Genomic DNA, 14,387 nt, shown 5'->3' on the forward strand with positions numbered 1-14,387 from the left:
TATTTCAAATGACAGTAAATTATAATTTTTCTTCCACATTATATGGAGCACTTAAAACAGACTTTCACAGTAAAGTTATTAACAGCTCTCTGCCAGTGAGAGTCAAGATTTAAGTAAATTACATAACTCTATTTTTCTTTAATTACAATAGAGGATATCACTTATATTAAAACAGTTCTGCTTCTGTCAGTAATCCTCATTAAATACAGATTTTCTTTTTTAAATGACAGTGGATATCTAATGTTATTGATTTTTTTTTTCAAGCCCTCACAATACATGAATGAAGTACTCAAAAGCATTCAATGATAAACTGCTGGTATCTCTGCACTAATTTGAGTTCTATTAAGGATATATCTCCTCAGCAATGCCTCATTTAAAACTTAAATGCCCCTGGAATACAGACCAACTGAAGCTGTGTTAATAATAATCTTAATTAATTATGAATGCAAACAGCTTTCAGAGCACCTAATTCTAAGAAGAACGATCATTATAAACTGATATTTGTGTTTTACTGATATCTATTCAGATATCTTCTGGACACTTATAAAATCCATGTAATAAATATTTGAAGTAGTTCAAGCTCTGTAGTAGAACAATGCTATTAACTTGATAAATATGTCTAGTAGCCAGTAAGGTCAAATACACTATACAACATAGTGAGATTTTTCTGTTTACTTACCTGGCTTATCTAAAAGCCTTGACTTCTTGCAGTGGTAAGCAAGCTCCTGTTCGCAGTGCTCTGCATGGTTAATTGTAGCCTGAAGCTGGTCTAAGCTGGCAGAATACTTGAAAAACACAGCGTGGGGTTTCTCTCGTTTAGCATTTTTGACTCTGGTTAGGTTGGTGTTGTTATGCTGTATAATAGTCCATGTTGTATCTTTCAAAACACATGTGAAACACAATACAGAATGAGAAGTAGTTGTGTAAATTGTTAATGGAAAAAAAATCATGATGAAACGGACCAAAATTTAAGATTACTTTGATCACAAAAAACAGTTTTAGGCATATGAAACAGAGACATAAATCACTGAGCAAAAATGAAAGCAATTACTCAGTGTTTCTATTTATAAGTATATTATTGTATTGTGACTATAATAAGTATTGAGTTTGTTATGATTATGGAATAAAGAAATGGTAAATGATAACATCCAAATAACTTTCTGCGAAATAAGATACAGTTTACTTGGTACATTGCAATTGAATGATAAAAATAAATAATACTTACTATTATTACTTTTCCAAGGCTTAAATTGTTTATGAAATAGCACTAAATTCTAGCCTTGATTCTAGCTACCTTGCATGTACCACTATAATTTGAATTAATGTATTGTGTGAGAAAATGACCTACAGCCTTTTTCTATTATATAAAGAACCAACAGTAGATTGCAAATACTGCATTTACTATAAACTTCAGCCTATATGAAGGTGAGCTATTCTAGACACTTAAAATCAAATACTAGTCATTACTTGAAGAACTATTCAAAATCTATACTTAATCAACGACTAAGTCAGAGCTTTCAAAGTTCAATAGAAAGTTGCTTCCAGACACCTAACACATTCTGCTCTTAAGCTCACTGGTCAGTAAGACATTTACATACTTCATTTCATTGTGTAGACAGACCATGCAAACTGGGAGCATGTAAAATATTCCTAAAATATTTATTCCACAAGCAGTTCAACCAAATCTACAAGACAATTTTTCCCATGGATTACCAGTAAATATTCAGTACTTCAAATATTATTTCCAGAAAAATAGTTGCAAATAAATATAATTTAAATAGTTGAATAATAAAAAATATATTGAACATTCATAAAAGGTATGTGCTAAAGCATTCAGCCTGCTGTGAAAAGTCTACAACTTGAAGTATGCTGCTTACAATATGTGACAAAGCAGTGCAATAGCTTTTCAGAAATATTCAGCATGGATTTGCCAAAAACTCATGTGTGACTGATCTGATAGCCTTCTGCCAAGGGCATGACTGGATGGATAGATGAGGGCAGGGCAGTGGATGTTGTCTACCTTGACTTCACTGTCTTTTGTGAAATTCAGCAAGAGCATTTGTAAAGTACTGTACCTAGGCAGGGTATGCATCAGTACAGGTTGGGGACTGGCCTGCTGGACAGCAGCTCTGTGGAAAAAGTTCTGGGAGGGATGGCGAACAACAGAATGATCGCAAGCCAGCAATGTGCTCTTGTGGGCAAGAAGGCAAACAGAATCCTAGAAGAAGAAGTTGGTAAGTGGGTCAAGGGAAGTTACCCTCCCCTTCTACTGTGCCCTGACAAGGCCTCATCTGGATTAATGTGTCCAGTTCTTGAACAGGTAATTGCTTGAGATAGTACAGCAAAGGGCTATAAAGATGATTAAGGGACTTTACAGAGAAAGGATGGGGGATTTGGAGATCTTTAGCATAGAGAAGAGATGACTGAGGAGGAATCTTATCAATGCTTATTATAAATACGGAAAAGTGAGTGTCAGGAGGATAGGGCCAGCCTTTTTCTAAATGGTGCCCAATGAGAGGACAAGAGGTAATGGACACAAAGTAGAACATAAGAACTTCCATCTAAACTTGAGGAGGAACTTCATTGTTTTGAGGGTGGTAGAGCACCAGAACAGGATGCCTGGAGAGGTGGTGGAGTCCTCATCTCTGGAGATATTCAAAACCTGCCTGGATACCATCCTGTGAATCCTGCTCTATGTGAACCTGCTCTGGTGGGCAGGTTGGACTAGACAAACTCCAGAGGTGCATTCCAACCCCTGTCGTTCTATAATTCAGTAATATGTTACTTCACTAAGTACTGTGTCTTTACTTTGAGATCAGAAAAGTAATTTGTCTATACACTGAGATACAGGAAAGATGAAACTGGCTAATACCATGACACAGGAATGTATTTCTCATTCTGTCCTATAGTTTGCATTCAAGGAAATGTAACACCAGACACTCTGCTCATATTATTTTGCCTTTTTCTACTTTTGTCAAGCCCCCTCACCTATGAACAGACAAGAAATGGTATTTTTCTGTTTTGTCTTCCACTTGCAAAGCCTATAATTGTCTGAACCCCATGACTAAAATACACTTTAAGGTAGGGGCAGAGCAGGCTTTCTTCCAGTTAAAGCTGGTGTGCATCTGTCAAGGTTAGATTAATTTCCACTACATTCTTGTATCTTAATGACCAAAGTAGTTTGAAGACATACAAGAAACAAGTACTGATGATAATATTTCTATTACTTCAAACTATTTAACAGTTATGTATTTAATTTTGTTATCTTCCTACAGGCCACATGTGGCTGACATTGTACAATCTTTGTCACTTAAAGGACAAATATGCATTAGAAAACCTAATGAAAATATCAAGGTGAGACACCTATTCAAAATGTATTCTATTAAAAGGAATCTATTTATGCAACTTTTTAATCATTGTTTAACAGCCTTTGGTGAAATTATATCATTTTATAAAGATGTGCTCATGGTGCCAAAAAACAGATGGCTGGAAATATAGCAGATAGATTCCTTTTTGTACATGCACATAAACACAGATTCAAATCTACCTAAAGGCTACACTGAACATAAAAATTAAAACAATCAGGTTAACCGTCAGACTTATTATCACATGTCCAAATTTACAAAGAAAATGAAAAGCAGGTCTCTGCATGTTTGTTCATCATAACTGTCAGCGTGGAATATAAGCTTTTCATTTTGAAACTGACCTCCAAGAATATAAATTGTAAAAGGTGCCTCATTCACAGATGCTGAAAATTGAGTCCCATGAATGTGAAAGACAAGGCAGTGCTCTAAGAAATGAAGGCATCTGCCTTCCCTGCCTCCAGTGGGAAAAGGGAATACCAGTCATGAGGAAACTGGGAATAAAACAAAAATATAGAAGACTCATCCTGTCAGGCTGAGTCTCAAGATGAAGAACTGATCAACGAGATTTCATTAATGTGGTGAATAAGGAGTGACTGAAGGAAAACAGTGACAGCTGTTCATGGACACACAAGCATAAATCAGATCCTATACTGTACCTTGGAGGGATATGCCCAATTAAAATACCCACTTAAAAAAATAAAAACATCTGCATTATTCTTTGTCTGGTTTAGTCTCATATGACACTAGTATATTTCTTTTTAATGGCCTGTGCCAATTTGAATTTTGCCCACCATGAGCTAGCACAGTTCATCATTGAAGTCAAAGTCAGAAGCAGATATAATGAAACAAATTGCACAGACTGACTGAAATGGTAAGCATTCCATTAATTCTCATTGATTATTAATATAATCAGTGTTCTTCAAAATTGCTGTGAAAAATCAACAATGCCTGTTACAAGTAGAGTACTATCAGTTTCTCAGTAGAGATATGTCACCACACATTGTTTACAAATCAGTATCAAAAGCTTATGGTAAGGTTTCTAAGTTTTTAACACACTGGACATAATTAAAGTAAACTCAATTCTAGCATATTCATGTAGATTTTTAACATACTTATAACTATGTTAAAAAAAAGAGTTTTCATTGTTTTGGCTGAAAAACAAGTAAATAGAGGTTAAGTAAAATGAAAAGGAAAGAGACACAAATAAAACAAAAAACAAGTAAATAAATATTTACATATAAGATTCATTTAAAGGACGTATACTAATAGGTAAATATAGAAAATATCAACTGATATTTTGGAAATCAGACTGATGACAAACTCTGATATCTAAAATTTCTAGTAATATAGATGGTTGAATTCAAAGAACTAAGTGCAGAATAGTAGACAGGGGGCCTGAAACTGAGTCTGCAAGAGTCCCACTGGGTATATTTGCTTTTTTCAGAAGATCTACTTGCAGTTTGAAAAGTTAAGTACATCTGTATTCCTTATAACAAATGCCAGTTCTGAATTACAATTTTTCAGAAGGGTATCAGGAAAAAAACAGTTATTTATTCACAAAATATAACTTCAATTTCATATGCCCTCAAGAGTCTCTAACTTCAATAAAACAAAGCTGCACCCAAAAATTATTTAATTTATCAGTCTCCATATAGAACATGTCCCATTTTTGCAGCACAACAGAAACTTTGTTTTAGCTTCACATCCTGACTCCCATTACTATTCTAATTTCTCTGCTGAATTCTTTACCCAGTATTATGAGCTAAGGAGTCACCTTCATTTTGCTGTGTGTGTATGCATTAAACTTACAAGCTACAGAGGCTTCTTACTCAGTAACTCATGTTTCAATATAATCAGCAAGCACACAGACCTAGCTGACAGTTAAGGAAGTTTATCATCTCACCTGTCATATTACAGTAAACAAGAAACGGTCCCAAGGGGCCACTTCCATCTGAATCAATATTATAAAAGCCTGAGGTGTTCCCTTTGTGCTTGTAGGCTTCACATGATTGCTCATAGATGGCTGTAAAAGAACACATTCCATCAGAAAAATAATGGTATGATTTTACATTTTATCCAAGGAAGTTCTTAAGAATACCATGGATCCTGTCAGTGTGAAAAAAGTTGTGTGTGTATTTACTGATAAAGAATACAGGAAAAAAAAAATCACATAATTAAAATAATACTTTTATTTGGATTTGTAAAGCGTGTTTGGTTTTATTTATAGGGGAGATCACAAAGGGCATTTTCAAGCATTTCCATATTTCAGACTTGGAACTTCAGGAAGAAAACTGAAATGTGGGTGAGTAAATGGTTATAAAAACCACTAAATAATAGGATGTCAAGGGTAGTACTTAGACAAGTAATCAGATTTTGATACTCCCTACCTCAACCAAACCAAGATTATAGTTGTTAAATAAGAAAAGAAAAAAATTACATCTGTTTGATCCCATGTCATGTACTCTTTAATTCAGTCAAGACCTCAAGAAAAGTCTGTAATGACTTCATTATGATCAAAAATATGAGAAAAAGGATTTTTGAGTATGCCTCTGTAATTAAACAGGAATCACTGAGGATAATGCCATAGCTGGGTCACATTAACCTAATTTGGCAGTTTCTGGCTATGCCTTTAAAAGTTAGCTGCAGATTTTTGAGCAGAAGAGTGAAGAATTATAAACAATTCACAATTGGGTGTAAAAAAGAAAACAAAAGTTTATTGTAAATTAATTTCATTAGCCATATGTGAGATGTACCCCTAGCAATATCTCACATCCCATTTCATTCCTTTCTTCATTTTCTGGCTGTTGCTTTCTGCTCTGCTCGGCTGGGAAGATCTTATTGTTACTAGCTGACCTTGCAGATAAGACTAACAGTACTCTCATAACTTTTCTTTCTCTTTTCTTCTAATTAAACAGCGGAAAGGCAGGGGTGAGTTCATGGGAGAAGCAGAGCAGTTACCCCCACTTCTTTTGGGGTCCCAGAAGTTTCAGGGGGGTTTCTGTGATGTTTTCCACCTGTAAATACCTGTATACTATTGTAAATACTTGTATATTTGTACATATTCATTGCATTCCATTGTAGAGTGTAGTTATTGCTTGTAAATATAGATTTCCTGACTGAGTGAGCCAAGTCTTTTGTTAATGTGGTGGTAAAATTCCAAAGCCATTATGCCTAATGACTCCTTTAACTATTACATTGCTATGGAGTAGTCATACTGCTCTGGCCTTTCTTTTAAAAATTAGGCTATGTGCTCTGTCACTTATTATAAAAAATTGAAAACACTCTGCCAAAAAGAAAGAGCTTTTACATTCAGAAGAAAATAACAATCAAAAAATCCCCAAATGTAACTCCACAATCATTATTAACATTCTACAAGATTTTGATCTGCATCAATTTTATTCAGTTATATTCTACTAAAAAAATCTATAGAGCACTAGCCAAATAATACCAAAAAAAGTACTGTTTTTTAAAAAGAAAGCATTTTTCAGAAGTGTGATCTCTGTATGATTTGCCTGATGTTTACTACCATTATATGGAAACCTATCAAAAAGACAAAATTCATTCAGAGTGCTAACCTGCAAAATAAACAGAAAGCACAATTAATGTAATTTTCTGATTAAATTTTATGTTTATTTACCGTATAAAAGTCTTAGTTAAATTTAAATGTGACAGAAGAGATTCAATTATTCATTAATTGTTTTATGAACATGTTAGGCTGCATACTAATATTTCATGGTCATTAACATTTCCATTCTTTATAACAAAAAGATTGTTTTTCTGAAAATTCAAGGGGCATCTTTTTCTTTAGAAATTACAGAGTAGTGTGATAACGTGGATAAAAATTATCCTAGATCCTTGGAATAGTTATAAAAATAACTAAAATCAACTAATAAAGAAAAACAAGTCTTTCTTTTTTATATCCATAGACACATTTTATTAGTCATAAACAGACATATTCCACCAAAGGCACTTTGGAAAATGAATAGTAGTTCAGTAAGTCTCATCATATTATTGCATTTCTTATGGACTCTTAATCACTAGGAAATTATGGCTTCCACATCTGCCCTCATAAAAATCATCAGTTCATTCACCATTTGGTTTTCCAAGTTATAACAAACCAAATTTCTTTAAACTTCATATTGGATAAATGACAGTTTTATGTCATACACTGTGATATTTAAAATCAACTGTGCTCTTGATATCCTTTCACAGAATCATAGAATCAATAAGATTGGAAAAGACCTCAGAGATCATCAAGTCCAACCTATTACCCATGACTAATTAAACCATGGCTTCAAGTGCCACATCCAATCCTTTTTTAAAAACCTCCAGGTATGGTGACTCCACCACCTCTCTGGGCAGCACATTCCAACAGCAAATCACTCTTCCTCTGAAGAAGTTCCTCCTCACCTCAAGCCTAAACTAACCCTGGCATAGCTTGAGACTATGTCCTCTTATTCTGTTGCTGGTTGCCTGGGAGGAGAGACCAACCCCGTCTTGGCTACAACCTCCTTTCAGGTAATTGTAGAGAGCACTAAGGTCTCCCCTGAGCCTCCTCTTCTCCAGGTGAAACAATACCAGCTCCCTCAGCCTCTCCTCATAGGCCTTGTGCTCAAGGCCTCTCACCAGCCTTGTTGCCCTTCTCTGGAAATGTTCAAGTATCTCAATGTGCTTCTTAAATTGAGGAGCCCAGAACTGGACACAGTACTCAAGGTGTGAACTAATCAGTGCTGAATACAGGGCCAGAAGGACTTCCCTGCTCCTGCTGCCCACATTATTTCTATGCAGGCCAGGATGCCATTTGTCTTCTTGGCTACTTGGGCACACTGCTGGCTCATGTTCAGACAGCTGTCAACCAGTACCCCCAGGTCCCTTTCTGCCTGGTTGTTCTCCAGCTATTCTATTGTTTTTTTGTGGCCAAAGTGCATCACCTAGCACTTGGACTTGTTAAATGCCATCCTGTTGGACTCTGCCCATCTGTCCAGCCTGTCAAGGTCCCTCTGCAGAGCTCTCCTACCCTCTAATAGACCAACACCTGCTCCCAACTTGATGTCATCTGGAAACATACTAATGATGAACTCAATCCCCTCGTTCAGCTCATCAATAAAGATTTTGAATAGAATTGGGGCCCAACACTGATCCCTGGGGGACATCACTAGTGACTGGCCGCCTGCTGGATGTGGCACTATTCACCACCACTCTCTGGGCCTGGCCTTCCAGCCAGTACCTAACCCAGTGCAGAGTGCTGCTGTCCAAGCCATGGGCTGACAGTTTGGCCTGGAATTTGCTGTGGGGGATGGTGTAAAAGGCCTAGGTGAAGTCTAGATAGACTACATCCACAGCCTTCCTCACATGCACCAGGAGGGTCACCTGATCACAGAAGGAGATCAGGTTGGTCAGGCAGGACCTGCCACTCCTAAACCTATGCTGGCTGGGCCTGAACCATTCGTCATCCTATAAGTGCTGTGTGATTGCACTCAAGATGGCCTGTTCCATGATCTTGCCTGGCACTGAGGTCAGGCTGACAGGCCTATAGTTTCCAGGTTCCTTGTTCCAGCCCTTCTTGTGGATGGGCCTCACATTGACCAGTTTCCAGTCATCTGGGACCTCTCTGGTGAGCCAAGACTGGTGTTAAATGATGGAAATCAGCTTGACGAGATCATCTGCCAGCTCTCTCAGTACCCTAGAATGGATCCCATCCAGTCCTATGGACTTGTGAAGATCCAAGTGGCTCAGCAAGTCCCTAGTTAATTCCTCATGGATTTCACGGGGATTATACTACTCCTTCACCCCATCTACTGGTTCAGGAGGCGAGTTATCCTGAGGCTCTCCTGCCTTACTGTTGAAAATGGGGGCAAAGAAGTTATTTAGTACCTCAGCCTTTTCCTCATCTTTAGTTACAATATTCCCCTTCCAGTCCAATGAAGAGTGGAGGTTCTTCTTGCCCACCTTTGTAATATTAATATATTTATAAAAATGCTTTTTATTTTCTTTCACAGAAGTGGCCAGTTTAAGTTCTAACTCCACTTTTGCCTCTAATTTTTCTCCTACATGACTTAGTGACATCCTTAAACGTATCATGAGTTGCCCCCTCCCCCCTTTCCAAAGGTGATACATCCTCTTTTTTTCCCCTTAATTCCTTCAAGAGCTGCTTGCCCATCCACACTGGTCGCCTTCCCTGCCGGCTCATCTTTTGGCACATGGACACAGCCTGTTCCTGTGTCTTCAAGAGCTCCTGTTTGAAGTAGGACCAACCATCCTGGACCCCTTTGTTCTTAAGGGCTGATGCTTAAATAGGCTGAAGTATCACAGTATCACAGTATAACTAAGGTTGGAAGAGACCCCAAGGATCATCGAGTCCAACCTGTCTCTACAGACCTCATGACTAGACCATGGCACCAAGTGCCACGTCCAATCTCCTCTTGAACACCTCCAGGGATGGTGACTGTACCACCTCCCTGGGCAGCCCATTCCAATGACGAACGACTCTCTCAGTGAAGAACTTTCTCCTCACTTCAAGTCTAAACCTCCCCTGGCGCAGCTTGAGATTGTGTCCTCTTGTTCTGGTGCTGGTTGCCTGGGAGAAGAGACCAACCCCTTCCTGGCTGTGGTGGTTTGAAAGGAAAGGCTCTGCTTTCCCTCCCCCACTGAGAAAGAGACCACGGCTAAACTCAGTTGGAGAAATGAGTATATTTTACAAGGGAACAGATTATAGGTAACACAACAAATACGGGTATTTTACAATATATACAGGAATATACAGCAAATGAACTCAACCAGAAACCAGACCCTCACCAGAGGGGGCTTCCCCCTGTGCCCCCTTCACCCCCCTACCTCCCTTCTCCCCCAAAGAGGTAGAAGAAGAGAAACAAGGGGTTAGCACAGCAGACAGAGGCCTATGCACAGGGAGTTAGTATCTTATTTTTGGCAAGAAGCCCAGAAGCAGATCCAGCCGAGAGGAACAGTGAAGAAAGGAAGACTGAGAGAAAGTTCCAGCTGCGCTGGGACTAACCTCAACTCCCACAATTCTACCAATGAAATTCGTTTAGAATACCAAAATATTTTATAAACATTTACCCAGTGTGCCCCTTTCTTAAAGGCACAGCCTCAAACGGTCACACTGGCTACAACCACTTTTCAGGTAGTTGTAGAGAGCAATGAGGTCACCCCTGATCCTTCTCTTCAGGCTAAACAATCCCAGCTCCCTCAGCCTCTCCTCATAGGGCTTGTGCTCAAGGCCTCTCACCAGCCTCGTTGCACTTCTCTGGACTCGTTCAAAGTGTCTCGATGTCCTTCTTAAACTGAGGGGCCCAGAACTGGACACAATACTCAAGGTGCAGCCTAACCAATGCAGAGTACAGGGGCACAATGACCTCCCTGCTCCTACTGGCCACACTATTCCTAATACAGGCCAGGATGCCATTGGCCCTCTTGGCCACCTGGGCACACTGCTGGCTCATGTTTAGGCAGCTGTCAATCAGCACCCCCAGGTCCTTCTCTGTTTGGGAGCTCTCCAGCCACTCTGACCCCAGCCTGTAGCTCTGCATGGGGTTGCCGTAGCCAAAGTGCAGCACCCGGCACTTGGACTTGTTAAATGCCATCCCATTAGACTCTGCCCATCTGTTCAGTCAGTCAAGGTCCCTCTGCAGAGCCTTTCTAACCTTCTAACTGACCAACATCTGTTCCCAACTTGGTGTCATCTGCAAACTTGCTGATGACTGACTCAATCCCCTCATCCAAATCATCAATAAAGATGTTAAAGAGGATGGGTTCCCAGAACTGATCCTTGGGGGGATGCCACTGGTGACTGGCCGCCAGTTGGATGTGGCACCATTCACCACCACTCTCTGAGCTCGGCCCTCCAGCCAGTTCCTAACCCAGCACAGAGTGTTGCGGTCCAAGCCACGAGATGACAGCTTAGACAGCAGTTTACTGTGGGGGACGGTGCCAAAGGCCTTGCTGAAGTCCAGGTAGACCACATCCACAGGCCTCCCAACACCCACCAGACGGGTCACCTGATCATAGAAGGAGATCAGGTTGGAGAGGCAGGACCTGCCCTTCCTAAATCCATGTTGGCTGGACCTGAGCCCTTGGCCATCCTTCAGGTGCGCAGTTATTGCCACCAGGATAATCTGCTCCATCACTTTCCCTGGCACTGAGGTCAGGCTGACTGGCCTGGAGTTTCCAGGTTCCTCCATCCAACCCTTCTGGTGGATGGGGACCACATTAGCGAGTTTCCAGTCATCTGGGACCTCTCCAGTGAGCCAGGACTGGAGGAAAATGATGGAGAGTGGCTTGGCCAGCTCATCTGCCAGCTCTCTCAGCACCCTAGGATGGATCCCATCCGGTCCCATGGACTTGTGAGTGTCCAAGTGGTTCAGCAGGTCCCAAACTAATTCATCATGGATTTCTGGGGCATTACACTGCTCCCCGACCCTGTTGCCCAGCTCAGGAGGCCACTCGTCCTGAACTCCTGCCTTGCTGTTAAACATTGAGGCAAAGAAGGTGTTCAGGACCTCAGCCTTTTCCTCGCCTTCAATCACCATGCTCCCCTCCAGGTCCAGTAAGGAGTGGCGGTTCCTCTTGCCTTTCTTTTTGGTGTTGATATATTTGTAAAAATGCTTTTTATTGTCTTTCACAGAGGTAGCCAGCTTCAGTTCCAACTGGGCCTTTGCCTCTCTAATTCTATTCCTACATAATCTAACCACTTCCTTGAACATACCTTGAGAAGCCTTCCCCTCCTTCCAAAGGTGATACAGCCTCTTTTTTTCTCTTAAATCTTCCAGGAGCTGCTTGCTCCAGAAGTCCAAAGTTAGGGTTCTGTTATTGCTCCTCCTTGTTTCCCTGCATATTGAAACTTCACTATCACATGGTCACTACACCCTAGAAAGCCTCCTACCATCATATCTCCCACCAGCCCTTCTCTATTTGAAAATAGCAGGTCAAGCAGAGCCTGACCCCTGGTAGGCTCACTTAACAGCTGCATCAAGAAGCTGTCCTCCATACACTCTAAGAACCTTCTGGACTGCCTCTTCTCTGCTGAGTTAAGATCCCAGCAGATGTCTGGTAGGTTAAAGTCACCCACAAGGACAAGGTCTGATGATCTTTAGACAGACTTCAGCTGCTCATAGAATAATTCATCAACCTCTTCATCTTGGTTGGGTGGTCTGTAACAGACTCCAACCAGGATGTCCGTTATGTTAGCCCTCCCTCTGATTTTAACCCACAGGCACTCAATCCTTGAATCCTGAACTTCAGGTTCTGTGACATCAAGTGATTCCCTAACATAGAGGGCTATCCCTCCTCCTCTTCTCCTTCACCTGTCTCACCTAAACAACTTTTAACCATCCAGTGCAGTACTCCAATTATGTGAATCGTTCCACCATGTTTCTGTAATGGAAACTACATCAGTTTTCCTGGTGAACCAAGACTTCCAGTTCCTCTTGTTTGTTACCCATACTGTGTACATTGGCGTACATGCACATCAGCTGGGCTACTGATTTCTCCACTAATTCTAGTTTATGTCCCTCTTTCTCCTCTCCAGAGAGACTGGTTTCATCACCCACACTCTTCAAACATAGTTCAAAGCCCTCTCAATGGGCCCTGCCAGCTCTTGTGCTAGAGCCGTCTTGCCCTTTCTAGATAGATTTATCCCATCTAGGTCCATTAGGTCAGGTGCGGTAAAAATTGCCCCTCAAAGAACCCAAAATTCTGCTGCCAGCACCATCCCTTGAGCCAATGGCATCCTGGCCCACATCAAGAACAGTGTGGCCAGCAGGAGCAGGGAGGTCATTGTGCCCCTGTACACTGCACTGGTTAGGCCGCAACTAGAGTACTGTGTCCAGTTCTGGGCCCCTCAGTTTATGAAGGATGTTGACTTGCTGGAATGAGTCCAGAGAAGGGCAACAAAGTTGGTGAGGGGTTTGGAACACAAGCCCTATGAGGAGAGACTGAAGGAGCTGGGGTTGCTTAGCCTGGAGAGGAGGAGACTCAGAGGGGACCTTATTGCTCTCTACAACTACCTGAAGGGAGGTTGTAGACAGGCAGATGCTGGTCTCTTCTCCCAGGCAACCAGCATCAGAACAAGAGGACACAGTCTCAGGCTGTGCTAGGGGAAGTTTAGGTTGGATGTGAGGAAGAACTATACAGAGAGAGTGATTGCCCATTGGAATAGGCTGCCGGGGGAGATAGTGGAGTCACCATCATTGGAGGTGTTCAGGAGGAGACTTGATAGGGTGCTTGGTGCCATTGTTTTGTTGTTTAGGTGGGTTGGATTGGTTGCTGGGTTGGACGCGATGATCTTGAAGGTCTCTTCCAACCTGGTTTAGTAGTAGTAGTAGTAGTAGTAGTAGTAGTAGTAGTAGTAGTGATAGTAGTTGATTACATGGCTTCTCCTGTTCCTTTCAGTATACACCCCTGCCACTGAGGGAACTAAGCAGAACACCACTTGAGCTCCTGCCCCATCAATACATTGTCCGAGGGCCTTGAATTCCTTTTTGGTTGTCCTGTGCCCTTCTTATCAATCTCACTGCTGCCAGCTTGGATTACCAGCAATTGGTAATAGTCAGAGGGCTGGATTAGCTGGTAATGTCCCTTACCTGGGCCCCAGGTAGGCAGCAGATGTCCCTGTGGGATGGGTCGGGATGACATATGGGACCCTCTGTTCTCCTTAGGAGAGAGTCACCAAAAACAGTTACCGTCCTCTTTTTCTATATGGTACTTGTGACCATTTGAGGCTGTGCCTTTAAGAAAAGGGACAGTACTGGGACACTGGCTAAATGTTTTCGGTACTAGAACAAAAACATTCTGATATTCTAAACGAATTTCATTGGTGGATGGACAAAATGCAACTTTAAATTGTAGAGCTGTTGGAATTTTTTCGGAGTTTGGTTTGGGAGTTTGGGTTTCAGCCTGTTCTCCCTGCCTGCTTCTCTGCGAACTAGCTGGAGTTGGCCTTGAGATAAGCAAAAACTAATCCTGCATGGGCTTTTGAAAGCTTTATAATGATTCTTTTCCTTAATA

The 14,387-nt window shown here is 41.0% G+C and overlaps 1 protein-coding gene across 1 annotated transcript in view; it reads right to left on the bottom strand.

The window, feature by feature from the left end:
- CNTNAP4 (contactin associated protein family member 4) overlaps positions 1–14,387 on the bottom strand; it is a gene marked incomplete at its 5' end in the record, with an annotated part of 280,039 nt that overhangs the window by 76,000 nt on the left and 189,652 nt on the right. The window contains 2 exons of the mRNA XM_054177755.1: positions 680–877; positions 5,269–5,388. Coding sequence (XP_054033730.1) covers positions 680–877; positions 5,269–5,388 — 318 coding nt within the window. The remainder of the gene's footprint in view (positions 1–679; positions 878–5,268; positions 5,389–14,387) is intronic.

Source organism: Dryobates pubescens, chromosome Z, assembly GCF_014839835.1.
Source record: "Dryobates pubescens isolate bDryPub1 chromosome Z, bDryPub1.pri, whole genome shotgun sequence".
NCBI classification, from domain to species: Eukaryota; Metazoa; Chordata; class Aves; order Piciformes; family Picidae; genus Dryobates; species Dryobates pubescens.